Below are 27034 nucleotides of genomic sequence, written 5' to 3' on the forward strand. Positions count from 1 at the left end.
GAGCAGCTAATCTAGGAACAAATAGTGATGGCTGCTTAATTAAGGAGCTTCAGGTGCTTGCTACTCAAAGTGCAGCCTGGAACCGCCATGTGACAGGGGTGGGCTTTCAGTCCCTTCTTCCATCTATTAGTTAAAATATGCATTTAACCGAAATGCCCATGTAATTGGTGGGCACATCAAATTGTGAGAAACATTGTTCTAGAGCAATGATTCTCAAACACGACTACAAATTGGAATTATCTGGGGAAATCTTTTTTTAAAAAAATAGCCATGTTGGCTATCATCCCTAGAGATTCCGTTTTAATTGGTTGGGGGTTCAGTCTGGGTTGAGAACTCCTATTGTGGAGTCTAGTGGACTGGCCCTAGAGCTTTATCTAGTTGCCTAATTCTTACTGAGAATTGTATGGATCTTTTGCTGAAGAGGCTATGTCAGGTAAAGACAGGTCTCTATGAGAAGGAAGCTTTTTGGAATTATGGTTTTAAAATTGTCATCCCAGGCTAGGCACAGTGACTCATGTCTGTAATTCTAGCACTCTGGGAGGCTGAGGTAGGAGGATTGCCTAAGTTTAGGAGATTGAGACCAGCCTGAGCAAGAGTGAAATCCTGTCTCTATTAAAAATAGAAAAGTTAGCCAGGCATTATGCTGTGCACTTGTTGTCCCAGCCATTCAAGAAGCTGAGGCAGGAAGACTGCTTGAATCTAGGAGTTGGAGGTGCTGTGACCTAGGCTGATGCCATAGCATTCTAGCCTGTGCAACAGAGTGAGACTCTGTTGCAAAAACAAACAAACAAACACCCCCCCAAATTCCCATCCCCCTACCTTTGACAAATATCATGGCTCTGTATTTTTATTAGATGAATGGTCATAGCTATCTCATCTTATAAGAAGATAGTAATTCACTTAGATAATACCATAATCCCAAAACTTATTTGTGTGTTATTGACTATTAATTCCCTGTCAGATACATGATTAAGATGAATTTCCTAAGCCGATCTAGCAATATGGTGTTTAGATAACTTGGTCGTGAACTTTGGGTTTTAATTATCTTTTTGCAGGATGGAACTAACTTGTACGGCACCCAGACATTCTTTCTGTGCCTTGAAGATGCTAGTGGATTGTCCTTCGGGGTGTTTCTGATGAACAGCAATGCCATGGGTAAAGGACTAAAGGAATAATTAGGAAAAAATAAGCACGAGAGTGATTTTCAGTCTTTTCCTTCTAGCACCAGGATAAAAGGAGTGGATCTTTTTAAGAATGACAGAGCCGTAGCTTAGAGAAGTCCTTACATTATCTATCTAATTGTTCTACCCCTATTTCATTACCTGTTGATCTATGGGAACCATGAGTAGGGGATTTTCTCCAAGCTTATAATTTTCCTGAATCTGGTGGACTCTGTTGTAATATTTTCTATTACAGAGTTGTGATAGTTAGCCCTTCCCCATAATCTACTCTGAGACACTTTCCAACAATTTTCTTTCCCTCCTTAGCCTTTTATTCAGTAGATCCCAGGGACAATGAATTGTCCGAGAGGAAGAGGAGATGTACCAGAATCTTCCAGGATCAATACCCTGTTTCCCCGAAAATAAGATAGTGTCTTATTTTAATCTGTGCTCCCAAAGATGTGCTAGGTCTTATTTTCAGGGGACGTCTTATTTTTCCTGTAAGTAGGTCTTATTTTCGGAGGATGTCTTATTTTCGGGGAAACAGGGTAGTAGGCATAGAATATTGATCCCTACCTTCTTCTCAAGTGAGAATCATTGTGTTAAAAAGTGCAACTCAAACTGTGGTCCATGGATGGTTCGTAAGCTGTTTCAAGTGTACAGAAAGATAAGTAGGGAATAAACATTGCCGTGGCATCCATGTACACACACGAATCCTTTTCTATTAATTCACATTCATGCTATTTTATGAAACTGTCAGCTTAAAATGACTTGGAAATTTAATAAATAAAGCTCTTATTCTTTATCACCAGATGTTTGAGAAGTATTGTGGGTAATCTAAGATGATTCTAAAATACTATAAAATAGATGATTCTAGGTAAGATAAGTAATTATGAGATACCTAATAAAATCTTAGATATATCTAAGATACTTAAGATAATAGCCTTAGAATAGACTAACATAATACAAAGCCTGTACAGTTTTGGGCAGATGAAAGGAATTAGCAAAACAAGTCAGACTTAATGGGTATTACCACTAGGTCTAGATAGCTGGTGTTTCTTTGACCAAAGAATACATTTCAATAGATCTTGAGGCCTCTTAACACTATATACAAACCGAGATTATAAAGCAATTCTGAGAATGGTGATTGGTGCTTAGAAGGATTTTGAATTTACGGTATAATTTCTGACTTTTTTTGTTTGTTTGGCTTTTGCTTGATATGAGATATACTGGGAGTAGAACCACAATGTGTCTAGTCAGGTTATATTCTAACATTAATCATGGGGTGTGGGATGGGACCACATTAGGGAGGAAAATATTTTCCTATAACATTTGCAGTGTAATTCTTGTGAGTCTTCAAATTAAACTGATAAAAATATTAGCAGAAGAAAAGGCAGAGATTACTTATATGTGCAATGCTCATATACACAGGAGTGCTCAAGATGTGACTTGAAGAGGCGGTACACTTGGCTTATATGTTATCTTACTAGGTAAAGGGAAAGATGGGAAAGATACTTTTGGGAAAATAATTGACTTTCTGGGAAAAATAAATGAGCTCTTAGAAGAATAGGTGGAGATTTGATAGTCTTCCAACAATATCTATCTGGGAATTATGCTATCTTCTCAGATTAGAGTTGCTCCTGGGAGTGGATTTATAACAATCAGATTTTTTTCAGTTCTTTTGGGAGGTTCTACTTTTAGATTTCAGTAACATAAATGCCTTCAACCCCAAATAATTTTTATGCTACAGTGGCTGATTCTGGACTCCTTCATGAACCTGGCTGCTTTCCCTAGAGTCCGGTTCCTGGCTCAAAGAACTAAGACAGTCCAGTCACTATTGTTAAAGTCTGTCCCAGAACAAATATGTTGGCTCACATGTGCTGTGAAGGTGGACTTTCAGAGTTTGTCTCTTTACACAAAATGTAAAGTATTAGGGTCACTTGATTAGTGCTGAGATAGTCAGTAATCCTCTGGTATAAAAGTTAGTAGTTACTCTCTAGAATACGTCCTAATTTTTAATTTTTTTCATTTTTAATCTTTCAAGAGGTTGCCCTCCAGCCTACCCCAGCCGTCACCTACCGCACCATTGGGGGCATTCTTGACTTCTATGTGTTCCTAGGAAATACTCCAGAGCAAGTTGTTCAAGAATATCTAGAGGTAAATGTAGACTATCATGATTATGACTGAGGAAATCCTAAACAGAAAGTACTTAAGTAAATTTAATGTATAAGCGTGACCCATGGAAATCTATCGTGACAAATTTGAGATCTTAAAGAGTGGATTTCATGTGTGCAATAGAAACTTGCTTTATAGCAGTTTTATGTTACAAAAGGGTGAGAGATTATAAAGACACCCAAAACATGGCTCTAGCCTCAATGATTTATAAAGGAGCTGAAAAAATAGATGAACATTCTCACGTTGGAAAATGGGGCATGTTTCGTATTCCCAAAGCAATGCTTAGAAAAAATTTTTATTAAAAGTAGAATATTTGTTCACTTTCAACTTGACACATTTCCTTCAGCTCATTGGCCGTCCAGCCCTACCCTCGTACTGGGCCCTTGGATTTCATCTCAGCCGTTATGAGTACGGAACTCTAGACAACATGAGGAAAGTTGTGGAAAGAAACCGTGCAGCCCAACTCCCTTACGTAAGTGAGGCTTTAAATAATTCTCCAAAATAAAGAAATCCCTTTAAAGAATAAGAACAACTGTTTATATCCTGAATTTTAAAAAATTTTATAATTAAATGATTTTTATAATAGAATATTAGACTTTTTTTGTTGGACCAACCATTTTTTCTTTCTTTTTTTTTTTTTTATTAAATCATAGCTGTGTACATTAGTATGATCATGGGGCACCATACACTTGGCTCATAGACCGTTTGACACATTTTCATCACACTAGTTAACATAGCTTTCCTGGCATTTTCTTAGTTATTTTGCTAAGACCTTTACATTCCACATTTACTAAGATTCACATATACACATAAGATTCATAGTGTAAGATGCACCGCAGGTGTAATCCCATTAATCCCCCTCCCTCCACCTACCTCCCCCCTCCCTCCCCTCCCTTTCCCCCTTCTCCCTATTCTTAGGTTGTAACTGGGTTATAGCTTTCATGTGACGGTCCTACATTAGTTTCATAATAAGGGCGAGTACATTGGATACTTTTTCTTCCATTCTTGAGACACTTTACTAAGAAGAATATGTTCCAGCTCCATCCATGTAAACATGAAAGAAGTAAAGTCTCCATTTTTTTTAAGGCTGCATAATATTCCATGGTGTACATATACCTCAATTTATTAATCCATTCGTGGATTGATGGGCACTTGGGCTTTTTCCATGACTTAGCAATTATGAATAGGGCTGCAATAAATATTCTGATACAAATATCTGCAGGTTATGTCTCCGACAAAGGTTTAATAACCAGAATCCACAGTGGACCAACCATTTTTTCAAGAACCCCTACTTCTTTTTAGTAGAAAATAGTACTGTGAGACCACAGTTAAGGGTTAGGAGGTGCTCTGTTTATTCTGTTTTCCTTATCACATATTTTATCAGTAAAATTCTGGGGTGCTTATTATATTGACTGCGTTTTACATAATGTGTTCTTTTTTTAATTAAGTCATTTGTACATAGATCATAAATACATTTATGCCATTATGGGATTCAATGTGTTGATTATTTGTACAAATTGGGGTGCTTACATCCTACTAATCAACATAACTTTCACCTCATTTACCCAATTAACAGCAATAAGACATTTGTGTTCTACACCTGATTGATAGAGGGAGGGATAGTAGGGGGACCACACCTATGGAGCACATTGCAACTACAAGTTGGATCTTCATAATGTGTTCTTATTAATGTCCTTATGTTTCTTTCTGGTTTGGATTGTCCCATTTTAATGCCCCTCAGTATAGATTTTCTTACCTTCCACATTCTCTTGGTTGGATTTTTTGGACTCAAAACCCTTGCGACAAGGACCGTAAAAGTAATATCATCCTTTTAGAAATTCTTCTAAGCTTGATTCTTAGGTTTATTGTCAGGTGATAAAGGATGCAAATCCCTGGTCTCCCTTTTCCTCTCCAATTGCTATACTTTGGTGTTTTAAGGGGAAATTGAGAAAGCAGAATAATTCTAAATCCCAAGGATTTAGGCCAAAGATATTTCTACTGGACACAAACTCAGACAATCTGGGTTAGCATCCTTCGTTTCACCACTAATGAACAGAGGTGTTTGGGGGAATAGCTTGACCGAGAGCACAGAGCTACTTAGGGACAGAACTGACATGTGCACTACATGATTAAGTGGATTTGAAAAATTACTTAAGTTCCATGTGTTTTTGCACTGGTATTTGGATTGCTATTGAAATGGCAATAAATAGAAATTTGCCTTTCTGTATAACATGTTTATTTTGCAATTGAAGCACAGCTTCAAAGATATTTTGGACTTTGGGGGAAGAATGTGAAAGAAACTTAGCAGAGTTGAGATTCAAAAAGCCTGGCAACACTGAGGAGATGGAGGGAACATGTCAGAGTGGGTGGAGAGCTTCATCCTCGTTCTCTGCACTGGGGGGCTTTATATGTGAGGGATGGGCTGGGGAAGGAGTGACAGAAGTGCTGGATGTGGAACTGACGTGAAGACAGAAGCCTCTGTGAGAACAGCACCATGTGGTGAGCTCTGTGGCAGATGCTATGCCAGACAGCTTCTTTAGATGTCTCAACATCCCTCTTTAATATTAGAACCCCACGATTTGCCATTAGAAATTCAGAGGCAAAGGTTTTCAAGCCCAACTCTCTAACCTCATAGTGGTGTCTCCTTTGTATGTCATTCTCCTGACATAAAGACATTTATTATTAACTGACTCCACGAGAGGTATCCAATTCTTCCAAGTTCAAGTGGACAAAAGGACATAGTACACACATGAAATAAAATATCTTTGTACTTTGAAAGGCTAAATTTCAAAGCAACTATTATACTGGGTGCTATAATGGAGAACAAAATTTCACAAGGGATACAAATGAAAAAGCCCCAAGTCTTGGGAATAATCCTCTTTTCTCCCCTACCCCATTCTCTTGGAAGCAGATACCTAAGTCTTAGAGCAAGAGTAAATTTCATTCTGGGCTCACTATTTTTCTACTGTAAAATCAGGAAGGCGTGAACACCAAAGACTTGAAGTAAAAAAGAAGTAACAAATGGAAACGTGAGGTAGTAAAATGAGAGAGAGGAGGAGGAGAGGCAGTTTCTTTCCCTTTTTATCTTGTGGATAGGCCCAAATTTAGGTAATTTCATAGGTGGATAAGTCTTTGATTATCCTGGTGATTTGCCATAATTGTTATTGTTTGTCTGATTGGTTTTTAATCCCAGAGCTCCAGGCATGAAGGACAGGATGATGCAGGGATAGGCCAGACCATAGAGAAACAGTGGATTGTTGGTTTTTGAAATCATCATTGGAAAAGTAGTATTCAGATGCCAGGGACTGATCAAGAACTCTGTTTAGAGCCCAGGACAAAGCTGTTTTTTTCTCATGAAAAATAATGAAAATTGGACTGATTCATTTTAGCACAGAAATTCTTAGGTGCTGAATTATAGGCCTCATGAACCCTTTCAGGATGTTCAACATGGGGATATTGATTACATGGATGAAAGGAAGGACTTCACTTATGATCCAGTGGATTTTAAAGGCTTCCCTGAGTTTGTTAAGGAGTTACACAACAACGGGCAGAAGTTTGTCATCATCATGGTATGTTCTGCCCTTTTCCCCCACCCCAAGTCAGCTATTTGCTCTTCTTTATCATAATACCCACCTTTCCCTCTTTTGTTTCCTAATTCCCAGTGTCTTGTCAGTGTTTCCGGTTTAAAGCTAGTTTCTTCATTGTATTTTTCCTCTTTTTAGGATCCAGCCATCTCTAACAACTCTTCCCCAAGTAATCCCTACGGCCCCTATGACAGGGGTTCAGATATGAAGATATGGGTGAATGGTTCAGATGGAGTGACTCCTCTCATTGGGGAGGTAACTTAATGGTGAAGTTGGGGGGCCAGTGGAGGGCTGTGGAATGGTGTGTATGTGTGCAATTATTGTGTTGTACATTTTTGGATGTTTTAAATATGCTGAGGATAAACTTCCCTCTGTTCTTTCATGCCCAAATAGCTACCACCATCCTAGTTGTTAGATTCCTTTCATAGCTAAGTCTCTTTAAACAATGGCTCAGATACAAAGTGTCTACTTCGTCACCTCGCATTCGCTCCTCAGCTAACTGCTATCTCCTTTCTCTTCCCATCACTTTCCTGACACTGCTGTGGCACTACTTGCTTCCCCACTGGTCAGTGCAGTGGAAGTGTTTCATGCCTCTTCCTATCCAATTTCTCTGCAGATTAACCACCGTGTCTTTGATTTACATGAGGATGTTGTCTGGTGGTTCATTTTGAATGCCTCTGATGACCATGAGTACAGTGTCTTTGGGAAATTGGATAAGAAAGGAAGAGAGAAAAGTAAATGATGTTAGAGTTCATGGCTCATAAGGGACTAGTTGAAATTACATAGTGCTTGTTCCCACCATTCCTAGAATTGAGAGTAGAGAAAGTGACAGGGAAGGGTGATTCTGAGCTGAAGACCAGCAAGCTTGATGATGCCTTTACCCATGGATTTATTCATTAAGGACTTAACCATTTTTTTTTAAATAAAATTTTCCTTGATTTCCCCCAGAGATTTATTCTAAGTGCGCTGAGTGCTTTACTTTCCTAACTAAAAAGGATGTGTTTCTGGGTACCTCAGTGGCCGTGACAACATTAGGACCTTCTTTGCCAAGAGCTTTATTTTATATTAACTTAATTTCTCTTAATATTATTGTTCTTTTTATCCTTTAGGTGTGGCCTGGAAAAACTGTATTTCCTGATTACACCAATCCCAACTGTGCTGTTTGGTGGGCAAAGGAATTTGAACTTTTTTACAATCAAGTAGAGTTTGATGGAATCTGGATTGTGAGTTCTTTACACCTTGATTATTAGGTGTATAGATTGTGTGTATCTGTCTATATATCTATCTATCTTTGCAATTTGGTGCACAGGAAGAAGAGGCAGGCAGAGAAGAAACCAAGCATGACAATAATTCTTGGTATTCCCTATCTTGCTGTTCAAATAATCTTGCCAAAACATGTAACTTAGAATCAAAATCAGAATATTAGAGCTGGGGAAGGAAACTCAGAATGTTTTTCCTGAGTCCAGCCCTAATTCTACAAATAAATGAGCTGAAGTCAATAGGTCATATACTCCTGACATTGTCACAACGTGCAAAAATTGTTCAATTGCCAGTTCAAGCTTCTTTCATTTGAGAATTTTGAACAAATTGATCAGAGCCAAAATGCATGAAAAACTGTGCTGTGGTAAGGAGAAATTTTTTATCAGATGTCAAATGAGAACAAACCAACTGATGTTTAGCAAAATTTATAGAATTCCGGAGTTGAACATTTTTCTATTTATAAAAAAACTGTAGAAAATTCAACCAATAAAGAAATCTAAAAACAAAATCCTCAAAAATGGTAGCAACCAAAGACATCTGTCAATATTTTGGTTTCTATCTTTGTAGATGTTTCATTTGTACAGTGGTTGACACATATGTGCTCTCTCTTCTCTCTCTCTCCTCCCATATCACATGTTTAAATATGTATTCATTTATATGTGTGTATATGATTATAGTTATCTATCGAGTACAATGCACATCATTCTGGTAACAGGCACTCTAAAAACCTTGACTTCATAATTATGCAATTTATCCATATAAGAAAAAGCCATTTGTACTCCCTAAATTTATCAAAATATTTTAAGCAGATTAAGTAAAAACAATGTGTAAGTTGATATACATGGCATAATATAAATTGAAATCTTCACCTAATAGGCTTGAAAATTGTTCATTTTCAGTGATTATAGATATATTTAATTTTGAAAGGGTTTTAAGAACCTTTACTATAAAGTCTTGAATGGGTAGAAAAGAACATCTATTTCATCCTATATACATCAGTACCCCTTTTAAAAAAGAAATGTCTGGGGCCGGGCACAGTGGCTCATGCCTATGATCCCAGCACTCTGGGAGGCCAAGGTGGATGGACTGCCTGAGCTCATAGGTTCAAGACCAGCCTAAGCCAGAGTGAGACCCTGCCCCTAAAAATAGCCAGGCATTGTGGCAGGCACCTGTAGTTTCAGCTACTGGGAGGCTGAGGCAAGAGAATCGCTTGAGCTCAAGAGTTAGAGGTTGCTGTGAGCTGTGATGCCATGGGTGACAAAATGAGACTCTGTCTCAAAAAAAAAAAAAAATATCTGGAATAATTTTTTCTGATTTCCTCGGGGGTGGGGAAGAAAGGATACTATCAGTGCAATGTAAGGAAACATGCTATTTTCTTAATAGGTTTTCTCTTTGTCTCATAGGATATGAATGAAGTCTCCAACTTTGTTGATGGTTCAATCTCAGGATGTTCTACAAGCAACTTAAATCATCCCCCATTCACTCCCAGTAAGTCTTGATCATCAGGCCAATTTAAATGATAATGCATATGTGATATTTTAAATTCCTAAGGATAAATCTGAATAACCTGGCAAGAGGGTTTGTACATGAGTGTGCACAGGAACAGGAAAATGTGGATAATGTAGAAAGAAAATTAGGAAAGAAAATCGAAATACCCCATGCTTTCCTAAAGAGGGATAAATTCAAAAGGGCAATCTAATCATCTAATCCTTCTACCCATGATCCTAGCTACTTCTAGGGGAAGATTCATAGAGGATAAGGTATAGAAACTCCAGGCTAGTGGTTAGTTTATGGCACTCTCAGGTGTGCACTCTCCTCCCACCCTCAGGCCACGGCTTAACTAAGAGAGAGCAGATAACCAGCCTTGGTTTTTATGTGAGGGCTGAATGTGGTGATGTCCACAGTGTGAAGAACAAGCATGAACCAAAGGATTAAAAAGAAACCAGAACTCATGGCTGAGAGATCAAAGTCAAAGTCAGTGAACGTGGTGATCCTGATATTTGAACTGAGGACAAGACTATCTTTCAGGGTGTGGCCTTGGAATCACACAACTGGGTGTAGTTTGAAGAAAGTTAGAGGCTCAAGGAAAATTGTATTTTGATTGAGAAAGAAACAAAGCTGCTAGGATGATAATATCTAATGAAGGCTTTACTTTTATGAAAGCAATTTATAATTAATCGCACTTTCATATGAAAGATAAATCACAACTATAGCCCAGGATGTAGGAGGGAAGAGGAGGAAGATGGGGGAGGGGGAGGTTTGATGGAGGAAGGGTAAACGGTGGGACCACACCTGTGGAGCTTATGGCAAGGGTACCTGTCAAATCTACTAAATATAGAATATAAATGTCTTAACACAATAATCAAGTAAATGAGGTGAAACCCTGTATTAACTAATTTGATCTAAGCATTCAAAATTGTATATAAAATCAGCACATTGTACCCCATAAATGCATTAATATATACATGATCTATGTGTATATGACTTAATTAAAAAAAAAAATAGGAAATTGGGCCAAGTAGGTTAGAATCAATTTTTGAGGTGCTTGGATGGGAGACTAAACAGTTCACACTTCATTCTTTTTTTAAATTTCAAAATATTATGGGGGTCCAAACATTATGGTTACATAAATTGCTTTTTTACAGTTTGAGTCAAAATTGTTAAGTGTGCCCCACCACCTAGATAAGTGTGCATCGTACCTGTTAGGTATGCATTTATCCATACCCTCTCTCTCCCCACCTGCTTGATGTCCAATGAGTATTATTTCCATATGTGCATGTAACTTTTGATGGATTAGTTCCAATTTAAAAGTGAGTTCATGTGGTGTTTGTTTTTAGAAGCACAATTCACAATTCCAAAGGTGTGGAAGCAACCTGAGTGCCCATCAATACATGAGTGGATTAACAAGATGTGGTACCATGGCAGCCACACTGCATTCTTTTGGTGATAGAAGCTATTTATGTTTTAGTAATAAGTCGAGTGGTTTGATGATATTAATCTGGCATTAATATGAATTCAAAGATAGATTAGAAGTGATACATCATTAAAAAAGATATTGTAAAAGTTAAGATTCAAAAATAATTTGCATGTGACTCAGAGTGATGCAATGAAAGCAGAGAAGGACAGACGAATGAAAGAGATATTGGAAATCTTTCTTTATAATATATGGCTTCTAAGGAGTCAGAAAATTCACACTTTCATCCCACAATTTATCCTTAGACCACTTAGATTGAAAAATTCAGATTGAACCTCAAATAATCTCAAATATGGATCCTCTTGCTTCCAAATGCCTAAATCTTGTCACATGAAAGCCCAGGGTGTGTGGGTCAACACAATTTATTTATACATCAGAAAAACTACCCCAAATGCATAGTGAGGAAGCAGCATGACCATTTACAGGATATCCACAATAAATGCCTGCCCAGGAGAGTGATCATTTCAGGTTACGTGTCAAGGGGCAAGACATGTGTGTCTTAGGCTCTCAGTGACTGGTCACTTTGTTTCAGGAGTCCTGGATGGCTACCTATTCAGCAAGACCCTCTGCATGGATGCAGTGCAGCACTGGGGCAAACAGTATGACATTCACAATCTATATGGCTACTCCATGGCGATGGCCACAGCAGAGTAAGACCACTGTTGCTATGATCTTCTAGATGCCGGGTGACTTGTATATATTATTTTTTTTAAAAACTCCACAAAATAAATATTGTTGTCATTAATGAATGAATAAAAAAATTGCCTGGCACACAGAAATAAAGGAATCCGATAAATATTTGTGGGTTATATAAGAAAGATAGAATGTAAATAAATGAGTGAAAGATTGGAAGAAAAAGTTAAGAAACTTGCCTGAAGTTAAACAGCTAATGAACTGCAAAAGCAAAATTTAAGCCCTTTTTTACATAATTCCAAAGTCCATGCATTTTCCCTTCCAACACACTGTCTAGACTGAAATCTGGAGGGTTGAGTAACTTGTAAATGTCCGTGTGCTTGGAGTTTTAGATATTGGCTCAGCAGCCTTCTACTGTGCTCTGTTTACCTTTGTGTGTGAACTCAAATTCTATAGAGTGGAAGAAGTATTGAGAATTTACTATATTGTAATTATTGTCATGGTGACAACAGAAAAAAAAACAGAACAAAACCACATTCATTCACCAGGAAATTATAATTTATGTAATTTTAGTCATTTCAAAAGTTGTTGAAAAGTTCTATAACAACAGTTTAAAAATATGTATATATACATATAGACTTCTAATTTAAAAATAAAGATGATTCTTACGTTTAATTATAAAAGTACACACATGCACATCTAATTTTAAAATATATTTTCTAATTTTAAAATATCTATTTATTACAAAATTATTACCAAAGTATTTCTCAGAAAGAGTAAGTTTCAAAAAGTGGTTCATCATTCCATTTCTTGCGTATGTCTGAAGTCTCATGATATAAAAGACCAATCCATATATGTCTGTATAAAGTTAATTTCACCTTTGTTCTATAAAATTTGCATACCTCTAGTTGTTAACCTTTTCCAGGCTGCTTTTAAAATTCTTGAAAATTATGGAGTTAATGCATAAAAACACCTAAAACCAAACCAAAACAAAACATAATGAGGCAGGATGTGCCCAACAGCAACTCCCAAAACCCCCGGGTGAGAACTAGAATTGGGTATTTGATTTTTAATACACATATCCTCAGTATTGTTATTGCATCCCCAGGCTGAGACAAGCTGAAATTCACACATTGACTCCCTAAATCTCTCTCCCATTCTAGAGCTGTCAAGACTGTGTTCCCTAATAAGAGAAGCTTTATTGTAACCCGCTCTACTTTTGCGGGGTCTGGCAAGTTTGCAGCTCATTGGTTAGGAGATAATGCAGCCACCTGGAATGACCTTCGATGGTCCATCCCTGGCATGCTTGAATTCAACCTTTTTGGTATCCCAATGGTGAGTCCCATCTCAAACTCTCTTACGAAACTCAATCCTCAAGAAGCCTCATTCTAGAGAATTCTCATCCCGTAAAGCTCCACTTTCCTGTCTGCTATGGAACAGGGAGTTAATGTTTTGAGGGTATGGGCTCCATCAACTTTGTGATGTCTCTGATGTACATTTCATGTACTGCCTTATAAACACGGAACCGCAACCTTGATATTTCCTGAACTATTTCTATTAAATTATAACATACATGCAGAAAAGTGTATATACCCTTAAGTATACAGCTGAGAAATTTCACAAACAGTATATATCTATTCATCCAGCACCTAGTTGAATAAACATAGCATTGCCAGCACCCTAGGCTTTGGTAGTTTTTAGTTAAATTCAACATATTTATTAGTTGAGCTCCCTACCCTGTTCAAAGTCCTGAGGAGAGTATGCATGGTGAGACTGAAGAAAAGCATAAATATAGTAACACAACACCTTCTACTTTCCTCAAGGCTACAGCTTAGTAAGAGGAGACACACGGACGTACACACATATAGAATTATGACAAAAGAGGGTAAAAAGACCAATAGAGACACATGAATTAAATGTTATGGGAGATCTTGAGGAAGAGAATTATCTAACAAGATCATGAGGGAAAAAGAAAGTCAGGGCAGGGAGTCAAGAGAGACCTCATGGAAAAGATGACACTTGATTTGGACCTTGAAAAGTGAGTATATTTCATCAGGCTAATGAGAGCAAAAGCTTGTTTTGAGCTTGAGAAAAAACGTTAACCAAAACAGTGTGAGGGGGCACATTAAATGTGACCACAAGGACTGGCATGGAGGACTGCACTGGGAAAATGATGCTGACATCCTGGGAACCAGGATTTGAAGAGATTTTTGAATAGGTAAGTGATGGGATCAGAGTTAAGCTTGAGAAATATCATCTTATAGTGGTGTGATCAAAATAATAATATCAGCTGTATGACTAGTTACTAGAACCCTTTATGGCTAAGTAGTACCCACTAACAAAATTAGGAAACTGAGGCACAGAAGGGTTAGTAACTTACTCAAAATCATCCAGGGGTAAAGAGTGGACACAGGATATGCCCTAATTCTGACCACATTGTTAGCCTTCTCAGTAGATTTTTAGCTAAGTTCCACTTGGAAGTCCCAGGGATAAAGCAAAAGAGCATGGCAGAAGTGACATATGCCCACTGTCTGTGTGTCCTTCCAGGTGGGTCCGGACATATGTGGCTATGCCTTGGATGCCCCTGAGGAGCTCTGCAGGCGGTGGATGCAATTGGGTGCATTTTATCCATTTTCCAGGAATCACAATGGCCAAGGCTACAAGGTAAGTCTCCCAGGAAATACAGTCAAAATAAATTTGGCATGTATTAGGACTGGGTCTGCCTGAATCCTCACCAAGAAATCTCCTGAGCCAAGTGCTTGCCTGGTACTTCACTTGTGCTAATCTGGTGCAATTAACCAGGACCTGGGCTGTATGTGTCAATTGAAATGCCCTAGTGCCACAGCCTGTAGTTGAGGAACTGGCAAGTTGAGAAGGCCTTTTATTAAACTTCTCTGTACTTTGTCTATTTGCTCATTTTTAAATGAGAAGCAAGTGAGGAAATACTTCAAGATTATATAATGGCGTCTCCCAAGAGAGTGATCCTAAAGGGTGAATGAGGCTGGGTAAGTCCAAAGGCCAAGTATGGCCCCTCACTTGATGAGATGGTTTCCCCTTGCCCACCTGTTCTGCTCAGAGGCAAAGTTTGCAACTTAGGCCTTCAGTCACTCTGAAAGGATAGCCTGTGATGATGAGTGGAGTCTGGAATTCTGCAGGTGCTTTTGCCACATTGCAGCCAAACCACCATTGCAAACACCTATTTCTTCCCAGGATCAGGATCCTGCCGCCTTTGGAGAGGGTTCTCTGCTGCTGAATTCTTCCAGGCACTACCTTAACATCCGCTATACTCTATTGCCCTATCTCTACACCCTCTTCTTCCGTGCTCACAGCCGTGGGGACACGGTGGCCAGGCCCCTTCTGCACGAGTAAGTTCACCAAGCCCAAAGGAATTTCGTTAATGCATCAAGGGTTACATTGATTACATGATGAAAAATCGGAGTGAAAATTGGCACAATCTGAGCAGTTATTCATATATAAAAATATACATGTAAATACATGTATTTAACTGGAATACTCAGTTGATATTTGTAAGACTACTATTGCCTACATATTCTAGGATTCTTTTTTTTATTTAATCATAGCTGTGTACATTAATGCAATCATGTGGTACAATGTACTGGTTTTATATACAATTTGAAATATTTTCATCGAACTGGTAAATATAGCCTTCATGGCATTTTCTTAGTTATTGTGTTCAGACATTTATATTCTGCGTTTAGTAACTTTCATCTGTACCCTTCTAAGATGCACTGTAGGGGTATTTTAAGTATTACAACCTGTTCCCTTTTAGGGAGAGAACTAGACTAAAAATCTAGTTTTAGTCTTTTGGGATCTTTTCTTTCTTCTTCCACCAACTAATTCTATATCTCAGACAAATCATTTAAACTCTTTCATCCTTAGTTTCTTTAGTTTTAATTTTAAGAATTTGATAGCCTGACAGTGATTGTCTCTTCTGAAATGCACTGCAATTCCAAGACAGTGTCCAAACTCTAGGAATAAACATACAATTTGTACACAAATAAGAATATTATAAAAGATTTCTATAATTCCAGAATTCTCATTTGCTACCCAATGAAAATACACATAATTCCCTTATGTGTGTGACTCATGAGACTCAGGCACATTCTGCATGGTTATATATTCACTCTTTATGGGAAATTTTTGGCACCTCTTGGTATTTCCTGTTAAAGAGCATATATACCAAATGAGAAAAGGAGTAAAATTTTAAATTATCTGCTATTTGCTTGTGATTAGATCCAGTTTCTTTTTGATAATCAGCCAAAGTTCTGAAACATATTGCTTATTTTCCTATTATTTTAAAAAGGGGAAATGGCATATAGATTTACAGTCTAGGACCTGCCAAGCACAGACACTGGAATGGGAACTCTGTCCATGCTGAGGGGAGAATAGGAGGGTACATGGGCCAGGGCAAGTGGACCGTCTAGGGATCAGGGTGGAGGCTGGATAAGTGTCACAGAATAATTTGGGCATTTGCCCAGGCAGGCAGCCTGCATGCTTTCCACAGATTAGGGTAGAGCTTGCAGGAAATGTTGACTCTAATCTCTGTTAACCATCTCCCTGGCCTCCAGGTTCTATGGGGACATCAGCACTTGGGATGTGGACCGACAGTTTTTATGGGGGCCAGGCCTCCTCATCACTCCAGTTCTGGATCAGGCAAGTGTTCCCACAGAGACATGCTGGTGGGGGAAGTGGGTGTCTGCTTCTGGGCCTGATGCCCTCTAAGCTTCTCTGTGCTCCTATTTGGACATCTGTGACTGAGTTAGCCTTCAGGAGAGGGTGCTGGGTGTGGGGGAGTTGGATATCATCCTTCTTCCTCGCTAGAAGTATTTTTTTTTTTTGAGTCTAACTTTGTCACTCTTGGTAGAGTGCTGTGATGTCACAGCTCACAGCACCCTCAAACTCTTGGTCTTAAGCAGTTCTCTTGCCTTGGCCTCCCAAGTAGCTGGGACTACAGGAGCCCACCACAATACCTGTTTTTTTTGTTGTTGTTGTTGTAGTTGTCAATGTTGTTTGGTAGGCCCAGGCTGGATTTGAACCCATTAGTTCCAGTGTATGTGGCTTGTGCCCTCGCCACTGAGCTATAGGCACCGAGCCTCTAAAAGTATTTTTCTTGACTAAGTTCATAACCAGTGTAGATTGAGGAGTGCTCCTACGTGTTGTCAGACTCTCGTGGCAGGTCGTCACTTGCCCCGTAGAAGCAGAATGAAGCCGTGACCCTGCACTCACTGTAAAATCAGACCCATCAATGACCACTGTCCCTACCACTTAGTGCCTGTGTAATTCGGGCCACGTTATTGTGCTGCTTTCTCATCTATAAAGGTGAGACAGTGATAATACCTATCATTTGGGACTGTTGATAAGATCGAATGAAGTAATCACATAAGCTGGAATATTTGCCATGGCACATGGTTTATTATTATTATTGCTATTATTCCTAATAGGGTCCTATCTGGGATTTTTCTCTGTGTTGCCAAGTTACGGATTCTATTATTTTTATTAGTAAAAAGGCAGAAGGAAGCCATTAACTGGTAACAGAGAAGGGAAAGGCCATTTCTGCACACTGAAAAGTTCCTTGGAGAATGCTAAGAATTCCATTTTATCCCTCTCAGGAGAAAATATTTTGTTGTAATTTCAGGGTGCAGAGAAAGTGACGGCATATATGCCCGATGCTGTCTGGTATGACTATGAGACTGTAAGTAGCTTTGACTTTTCTTGAACTCCCCAAGACCAAGCTGCGGCTCGGTAGACCAACTACCCCCCTGGAGAGAGAGAATCTGCCATCCAGGGACCGAGCTGTGTTTCTGTAATTCCATATAAGAGCTTGGTTAAAGTGAGCCTAAGTCGCTTAACATCATGAAATCCAAAAAAGAAAAAAAAAAAGCAACATTTTATTTACTTCACTCAGCAATAAGATAAAGACTTCAATCTTTCAAGGGCAAATATTGGAGGAACTGATGGACAATGCAAGTTTGGTCAGGAATCACAGTACTTGTTTAGAACCATCGGTTCATATAATATCTATCAAATAGCCTCAGCATGGTGTAAACATTCTCACAAGCCCCAGACCATGTTGTTGCCAGTTTCTTTCCTTTCTTTATTTCATTGCCTGGCTAGACAGGGAAAGGGGAGTGAGCTGTGGATCACTCAGCACAGAGGTGACGGGTGGCGGTCAGTGTGCTGTCATGCCTGAGTGTCTGATGTACCTGCCTGCACTAGGGAGGGAGAGTGAGGTGGAGGAAGCAAAAAGTGGAGATGGAACTTCCTGGAGACATGATTGGACTTCACCTTCGAGGAGGCTACGTTTTCCCCACACAGCAGCCCAATACGACCACTCAGGCCAGGTACAGCATGGCAGGGAATGTCCTGGAAGCGGGAGGATGACAAAGCTGGTTGTTTTTGTTCTCATCTGATGACCAGGCAGAGGGTCTTGGAGCACCACGTGGGGCTTGAGGAGAAAGGGTACTTGGGAGGGTGTGATGGGGGGAGGGTGCCATCAGAATCTGACCCTGGGTTTCCTGTGGTATCTTCTCAAGAAGCTGTCAATTTCTCTGTGTCCATCTATTTCATCCTATATTTGAGCAGGGTTTTGTGTTTTCCATTCTGAATTACAAAGGAGATAACTAGAAGGTTTTCTTTTTTCTCTCATGACACAAATATAATAAATAACAAGTTACCATTAGATAGATGCGTCTTATTGTATGTTACTGGTTTCTGAGCAAAAAATGGTCCTTAGGCAGAGAAAAATGTATCTGTCTTATAGCCGTTGACACTTCTGAGGACACCATCTCTAAAATGATCTAGGGGAACCAATTATTAGCAAGGATTTCTTTCCCTTCTAACAGTCTATAGTTGAAATAATACTTGCAGCAGCCACTATTAACTATTGCAGTGATTCTGATGCTTAAATTCTTACCTCCTACATAGATGTTTATTGCTAATGTTTGGGGGCATTTCTAGCTCCTCTGACATTGATACTAGAGAAAGATGCACCTGTGATTTTGCCTTTGTCCCTGAAGAAAAGCAGAGCCATCTGGTGCTAGTAACTTTTCCCATTTGAAATTTGATGCAGATGTTCCTAGTTCATTTGGCAAAGTTCTTGGACATTCTCTTACACAAATCTTGTTTCCCACAGTCGAAAGAATCCTCTTGGTCTAATCATTGCTCTAGATGAGAACAAAGAAGCAAAAGGAGAACTTTTCTGGGATGATGGGGAAACAAAGGGTGAGCCCTGTTATGATAATGTTGCCGTTTCCACTCCTGCATCTTTGACTTGTGACCCTTCCCTCCTGCTGGTCATTCAGCTCTGGGAAAAATATCACCAGGCACAATAGCAAAAGTCGCATGATTGTTTTGTTTCTGATTGCACCTTTCAGGGGTAGATGACACACACGTGAGAGGAAAACACATTTCTACCTATTATAAACTCCTACTGGCCAGCAATACATGTGTACATATAACAGGCTCTCATTTTATTATCAGTGTACCAAACTTGGAAGAGACAGTTTCAAGACTGTTCCTGTAATTCAATGTATTCAAGATATCTCCCTTCTAAAATATTTATGATCGAATTTTGATGATATAAAAAGATACCCATGTTAGTGAGGCGGAATATACTTTCCTTGTGTGTGTATCAATCCATATTTTTTAGGACATGGTTCCAGCTCCAGTATACCAACAATTCTTGTGGCTCAAGCCTTGGAATTACATGCTTCCTTTGAAGCATATGCCTTGGAAACACATGGAAGGGAATGTTTCAAGGTTATAATAGGAATAAAAAGGAAAAATAATGGCGTGGTCTTAGAGACTCTGTGTGCAAAACAAGATACAAGTAGTTTTTTTAAAAATACTTATTTAGTGGGAAAAAATTTAATTGACAAATAAAGATCAAATATATTCAAGGTGTACAATGTGATGCTTTGGTAGAAGAGTACATTGTGTAATGATTACCACAATCAAATCAATGAACACATCTCTCACCACCAATATTGCACATCAGATCTTGTTCATCTTGTAACTGAAAGTTTGTACCCTTTAACCATAATTTTTCCATTTTGTGCTGTCCCCGGCCCCAGAGCTGTTATACTCTTTGCTTCTATGAGTTCAACTTTATTAGATTCTGCATATAAGTGGGATGATGCAGTATTTGTCTTTCTGCCTTTGGCTTATTTCACTTAGTATAATATCTTCCAGGTCCATCCATATTGTTGGAAATGGCCAGATTTCCTTTGTTTATGGATGAATAATATTGCATTCATGTGTGATAGACATTTACGTTGTTTACTTAGGTTGTTTTCATGCCTGGGTATTGTGGGAAATGAATTAAAAACTTAAACATAAGGGTTGAAATCATAAAACTCCTAGAAGGAAACATGGGGAAAAAATTTCATTGACATTATCCTTGGCAATATTTTCTTGGGTATGACACCAATTGCACAAGCAACCAAAGGAAAAATAAAAAGTGAGATTCTATGGAACTAAAAAGCCTCTCCTAGGAAAACAAAAACAAAGCAAATATGCAACCTATGGAATGGGAGAAAGTGTTTTCAAACTACAAAGCTGAGAAGGGATTAATATAAAAGATATAGAAGGAATGTATGAAAGTCAATGGAGAAAAAACAAATAACCTCAGGGCAAAAGGCCTTTAAAGTTGCTTTTTCAAAGAAGATATACGAATGGGCGATGGGTCTGTGAAAATGTGCTTGACATCACTAATCATTAGAAAAATTCAAATCAAAACTGCAATGAAATATCACCTCACATCTGTTAGAATAGCTATTAAAAAAAGGATAAGACAAAATACTGGCAAAGGTATGGAGAAAATGAATCCATGTACCCTGTTGGTGGAGATGAAAATTGGAACAGCCATTATGGAAAATAGTATGGAAGTTCCTCAAACAATTAAAAATAGAACTACCATATAATCCATGAAATCCCACTCCTACATAGAGAGCCAAAGGAAATGAAATCAGTATCTTGAAGAGATGTACTCACTCCTGTGTTCACTGCAGCTTTATTCACAACAGCCAAGAAAGGTAAACAACCCATGTGTCATATCCACTGACTGCTGAATGAATAAAGAAATTGTGGTGCAGATACACAACAAAATATGATATGATTCAGGCATAAGAAAAATGAAATCCTGCCATTTATGACATTAGGATGTAGCTTTAAGGAGGTGCAGGGTGAGATCTGTTCTAGGGTAAACAGGACAGAGTCTGACTTGTATTTCTCTCACTTCCAGACACTGTGGCCAATAAAGTTTATCTTTTATATGAGTTTTCTGTCACCCAGGTGAGAAGCATGTTTTTATGAATTTTGGGTCTGGGCTTTTGTCTGACCATTAACACATATGTTATTATGTATATGTGTAATTATATTTGTAACTTTATCTGCATTAATGGTTATAAAGAGGCACTCACAGTTCAATTTATAACTTAATTTTCAATAATTTAATTATCTATTTTTGTCAACAGGAGGCAATAAAATAGATAAATCAAAGCATCTAGTGTTTATAGACTGGATAGGATGGCTCATGCCTGTAATCCCAGCACTTGGAGAGGCTAAGGCAGGGAGGATCATTTGAGACCAGCCTGAACAACATAGCAAGACTCTATTTTTACAAAAAGTAAATAAAAAAACAATTAGCCTAGTGTGGTGGCACATGCCTGTAGTCCCAGCTACTTGGCAGGCTAAAACCATGAGTGTCGCTTGAGCCCAAGGAGTTTAAGGTTACATGAGCTATGATGAAACTACTGCTTTCTATCCTGGACAATGGAGCAGGATCCTGCCTAAAAAAAAAAAAAAAAGTATATGCAGCTAATGTTTTTAAATATGGTTTTTATTTCTTTTTATTTTTTATTTTTTGAGGGAGTCTCTAGACTATTTTTTTTTATAGAACATTTCAAACATATACAGAAGTGGAGAAAATCTCAAAGAGAATAAATATCCATGAATGTACACCCATTTTTAATAGCTACTTCCTATTGTTTTTAAACATGTCTGTGTGAAAATGTATTCCTGATTGTTTTTTCTGCTTAGAATATGTTAAGATAAGTTTGTACACTTTGATTGCATGCTAGTAGAGAAAGCTAATAGGCATTCAGGGCAGTGAGGAGTGTCCAGTCTAGGATGGAATATTTGAGTGACTTTCAAATTTGTATATTACAGACTTGCCTTTGTGCTTAATTGGGCTTAATTATTTTATAGAACCGCTTGGATATGAGGATTTCACAATCAACCTATAAGGACCCTAATACTTTAGCGTTTACGGAGATTAAAATCCTTGGGATACAGGAACCTCGCAACATTACAGTGAAACACAATGGTGTCCCAAGTCAAGCTTCTCCTACAGTCACGTACGATTCCAACTTTCAGGTAAAAATCCATATTTTTGAGGTGGCTTACCAAGAATTCTTCATAGCATCATGCTGTTTCTTTCTGCCAAGGTTATGTGGGTTCCTGAAGGACTAGGGTACACTATAAGGTCCATGGCAAGGACGTCAGAGAGGTGGGAAAGAGAAAACAATGGGGTGGCCAGAGCTAGAATGAGTTGGGAGCTGCTGAGGAGTGGGGGTAAGTTTAATGGTCTTTCCACCTTATTTCCTTCTCTGTCTCTTGGGTTCTGCTCTCTCTGACTAATCTTACTTTCAAAGCATTGTCACTATTACAGGATGGGGCCCTATTACAAGGATGGGTCATGGCACAAGAAGAGCAAAGTTAGGAAAATGAGGAATCAGATTAGCAGCAAAGTGGGTCTCTTGGCTGCTGGCTATTGCTAGAAGGGTAAACGTGGGAGGTCATAGTCCCATTAATTAGAATTTTGAAATGCTTTTCTTTTTTTTTATTACTCTGCCAAGATGTAGAGACTCTAACATATACATTTAAAAAAATTATTTAAAAAAATAATGTGATAATCCTCACTAGTGGCTACTTATTTAGCTAGATGATAATAATAAAATAATTCTTCCTCAGTTATAATGGTATTTGATGCTCCTGAACAGCTTGTAATGAGTTCCTCCAATACCTTAGCATTATGAGGAATCTCTTCCCCCAAATAATCCTTACTGCAGGTTCTCCAAATAACCCAGTATTGGGAGCTGCTGGTTCAGCATGGTTTGTGACGGATCTTCCAAATTTGGAGAAACAAGTTAGTTTAGTCTTTTACTATAATTCCATATGGATGACATTGGACAAGACAACACATATTGAGGTTGCACACATTATAATGTTAGAGATTGGAGGCTAGGCATGGTGGCTCACGCCTATAATCCCAGCACACTGGGAGGCCAAGACAGATGGACTGCTTGAGTTCAGGAGTTTGAGACCTGCTTGAGCAAGAGCAAGACCCCATCTCTACTAAAAATAGAAAAATTAGCCAGGTGTCTGTGGTGGGTACCTGTTGTCCCAGCTACTTGGGAGGCTGAGGAAGGAGGGTCACTTGAGCACAGTATTTTGAGGTTGCTGTGAGCTAGGCTGATACCATGGCACTCTAGCCTGGGCAGCAGAGTGAGAGTCTATCAAAAGAAAAAAAAAAAAAAAAGAAAAAGAAAAAAGGAAGGAAGAAAAGAAAGAAAGAAAAAAAGAAAGAAAGAGAGAAAAATGGAGTAGTATATGACTGCTTATGTGTATGGCAGCATGCATGCCATTTGAAGGGTGCATATTTGGAAATAAGCTTTATATATATTTGTTAATATTAAGGCCAAAGGAATTCTTTCATTGTTTGAGTTTGGGCAATGGAGAGGCACAATTTATACACATGAAACTATGGAGAATGGGGCAGGGAATTCAATTAACATATAGGAAAGATTAACTTATCCCTAATTTTGTGTTCAAAGTTTAATGGAGTAGTTGAGCAAAAGTTCTTGGAGGAGGCAGAACTGGTCTGGGCCTTGAACAATGATGAATCAGGTCAGGATTCATGAGCTCCAAGTGGTGGGAAACCCCCTTAATGGTAGTTTAAACAAATTGGAAACATTTTTCTTTTCTTTTTTTTTTTTTGCAGTTTTTGGCTGGGGCTGGGCCTGAACCCGCCGCCACCTCTGGCATATGCGGCCAGCGCCCTACCCCTTTGAGCCACAGGTGCTGCCCAGAAACATTTTCTTATATAAGTTTAGAAGGTGGTGAGTTGTGGCATTGAATCAATGCCTGAAGGTCTTTTCTTCTTCTATGTTTGGAAGTGGCTGCCTATTTCAGTCATCATGCCTCTGTTGCAGGTGGAAAAAAATGAATAAATAAAAACAGAGAGGGAACAAGAAGGAAGAAGTAAAGGAGAAGAGGGGCAGGCCCTTAAGTCAAGGAAGAAATATTTGGCTGGAAACCCCCAGTGGACACAAACTTATCTCCTAGTGACCACAACTGTGTCTCATTGGTTGAAACACTAGCTCTGGGCTGGGAACTTTGGTATGCTAATCTGAAATAGTGAGTCAGAAAGGAACATTTTACACAAGGCAGGCAATTAACAGTGTAAACCACAAATGGCCACCATTTTCCTAGAAAGAGCATGTGTCCGGGTGAGGCATTTCAGGTTGAGATATCAGAATAAACCAGTCCAAGGACTGAGAATAGCCCCACATTATTAGTCTATGAATTATAGAATTTTCTTTTGGAAAGAAATCAGTTTGGACAGAAAACATGATCAAATTTTGGGAGGTCTTAGGTGCCAAAATGAGAGAGTCACATTTGATTGAGTCAAGGCAGTGCCTTGTGTGCACATTGTCAGAGGTAAGAGTGAGAGTGCTCTTGGAGGTGGGGGCTAGTAGAATCGGGGAGTGCAAGATGATTCAGGCTAGCAGATAGGAGAAGGATGATAGTCCTTAGAACGTGATTTTATTACTTCAGATGAATGAGAACTTTAACTACAAGAAATGCTATTTAAAGAAGTGTTAAATATACGAAAAATATATAAAAAAAATAATAAGTATTTTAATTAGTGTGTGGGATTCAAAGAAGAAGGTTTCAAGTTTGGTGATTTGGGGCTTGAAGAAATGAAGAGACTGGGATACTAGAGATGGAATAATATATGATGACTTTTTCAGCTCACCTATTTTGCAGTTGATAAAATTGAGACCTGGAGAACTGAAATAATTTGTGGAAGATTCCACAGAAAAATGAGCATGAGAACCCAGGCCATGGGTTTGTTATTGCTGGGTTCTTTTCAACACTGGTTTGGAAGTGGAAAGCAAGAAGATCAGATGAATTTGGGATGGCGCTGTGTGTGTGTGTGTGTGTGTGTGTTTGTGTGTGTGTGTGTGTTATGCTGAATGAGAAGTGCAGAAGAGAGCTTTCCTGCCAAAATAAAGATGGGGCAGGGAGGTCAGGGAAGGAAAGAAGGTAATCTCAACAGGTTGTATCTTAGCTAATTTTTTTCACTACATTATGTACAAGATTCCAACAGTTGTGACATTTGTTCTGTTTCTGCTGAATAGTCTCCTTACCACACAGCTCTCCTCAAATAAGCTGCAGTCATACACTACTAGGGTTTTGGAGAGTTTGCTCTAATTTCTATCTCTTTACCTAAAACCAGCCTCATATTTTGAAAGGCCTTTGTCCTGAAGGCAATTTCCTTGTGATTTTCACATTCCTGCAGGTTGCCATTATCACAGACATTGATCTTATCCTGGGAGAAGCTTACACAGTGGAGTGGGATGTGAAGATAAGGGATGAAGAAAAAATAAACTGCTACCCAGATGAGAATGGTATTACTGAAGAAAACTGCTCTGCTCGAGGCTGTGTCTGGGAGGTAACCATGCTGACAATGTTAACATACATGACACTCTCCACACTGAGTCTACAGTTTGACTCCCATGGCACCACTACCTATGTAGCTGCTTAAAACCAGAGAATGAACTTCCAAAGGAACCTGATCTGGATGTGAAGAGTAGCTGGGGACATATGTGGGACTTTGTAAAATAAATATTTTGCTTGGAGACTAGGAATTTAAATTTTTGTCATTGCCAAATAATGTATGAGTGAATGAATGATGAGCTTTATCTATACAATGACTTTTCTAACACCTATATAGTAATTCTAGGATCATAAGCTCATCGATGACTTTGATCTTATTTTTCAGGCATCCAGTTCTCCAAGAGTCCCTTTTTGCTATTTTGTCAATGATCTATATTCTGTTGGTGACATTCAATATAACTTACATGGGGCCACAACTGACATCTTCTTAAAGTCTTCTCCTTACACCAATGCCTTTCCCTCCACACCTGTGAACTCCCTCCGCCTGCAGGTGACCTACCACAAGAATGAAATGCTGCAGTTCAAGGTAAACACAGTATGTATGTGTATGTATCGGGTACTAACTAGGCCCTTTACAGTTCTCTTACTTTTTGCTGGTCAAGGTTACAGAATCCTAAATCCTGTCCTAAGTGAATCATGCTACAACAGACTCCATCATTATCCTAAGAGCAATGAGAAAGCATTGTTGGGAGAATGAGACCTCTTCTAATTGGCATTTTGAAGGATTACTGTGCCTATTGTTAGGAAAATGGTTGGGAGAACAAAAGTAAATATGGAGAGACAAGTTAGAAGGCTGCCAGTTACGTAGCCCAGGTGAGGGATTCAGTTTGGACTAGGTACAAGAAAACAGATGGACAACAGTGGACATTGAAATTGAGATTGAAAACGTAGGATTACAGGAAGTGGGATTGAATGCCAACTGGTGATGAGAATGAGGGAAACATGAAGAATGACTACCATGTTTCTGGCTTACATCTCTGTGGGGATGGTGATGTCATTAGCTGGGATGGGCAATATTGAAAAGGTTGTGCTTGGTCGATATGTGATTATGAACTCAGATTTGGATACTGAAGTTGAGTAAAATAGCCAGCAAAGTCTAGGGATTTCTTTCCCTTCTATGATTTAATTACATTTAAGGACTAGGGATGGACTAACATTTTTTTTTTTTTCAGATAAGATCTTGCTCTGTCACTCAGGATGGAGGGCAGTGGCATCATCATAGTTCACTGCAACCTCACACTCCAATGCTCAAATGCCCCTCCTGAGTAGCTGAAACTACAGGGGCATGCCACCAAACCCGGCTAATTTTTTTTTAGTTTTTGTAGAGATGAGGGTCTCACTATGATGTTCAGGATGGTCTTGAACTCCTGGCTTCAAATAATCCTCCTGCCTTGACCTCCCAAAATGCTAGGATTATAGGTGTCAGCCACCGGGCCTGGCCTCTAGACTGCTATTCTTATTGTCTATTTTTGTGTTAAATTGTA

General features: G+C 38.8%; 1 protein-coding gene across 1 annotated transcript in view; it reads left to right on the forward strand.

Annotated features, from left to right (window-relative positions):
- The window catches only part of MGAM (maltase-glucoamylase), an 89482-nt gene that overhangs the window by 30656 nt on the left and 31792 nt on the right, over window positions 1–27034 (forward strand). Inside the window, exons 8-26 of the mRNA XM_053553463.1 lie at window positions 1056–1155; window positions 3205–3317; window positions 3682–3807; window positions 6773–6904; window positions 7058–7174; window positions 8029–8142; window positions 9583–9667; window positions 11686–11803; window positions 12950–13121; window positions 14334–14450; window positions 14997–15151; window positions 16376–16460; window positions 17443–17499; window positions 18024–18148; window positions 18940–19028; window positions 21049–21098; window positions 22014–22181; window positions 25393–25545; window positions 25876–26076. Coding sequence (XP_053409438.1) covers window positions 1056–1155; window positions 3205–3317; window positions 3682–3807; window positions 6773–6904; window positions 7058–7174; window positions 8029–8142; window positions 9583–9667; window positions 11686–11803; window positions 12950–13121; window positions 14334–14450; window positions 14997–15151; window positions 16376–16460; window positions 17443–17499; window positions 18024–18148; window positions 18940–19028; window positions 21049–21098; window positions 22014–22181; window positions 25393–25545; window positions 25876–26076 — 2277 coding nt within the window. The remainder of the gene's footprint in view (window positions 1–1055; window positions 1156–3204; window positions 3318–3681; window positions 3808–6772; window positions 6905–7057; window positions 7175–8028; window positions 8143–9582; window positions 9668–11685; window positions 11804–12949; window positions 13122–14333; window positions 14451–14996; window positions 15152–16375; window positions 16461–17442; window positions 17500–18023; window positions 18149–18939; window positions 19029–21048; window positions 21099–22013; window positions 22182–25392; window positions 25546–25875; window positions 26077–27034) is intronic.

The sequence above is a fragment of the Nycticebus coucang genome, chromosome 11, assembly GCF_027406575.1.
Source record: "Nycticebus coucang isolate mNycCou1 chromosome 11, mNycCou1.pri, whole genome shotgun sequence".
Lineage (NCBI taxonomy): Eukaryota > Metazoa > Chordata > Mammalia > Primates > Lorisidae > Nycticebus > Nycticebus coucang.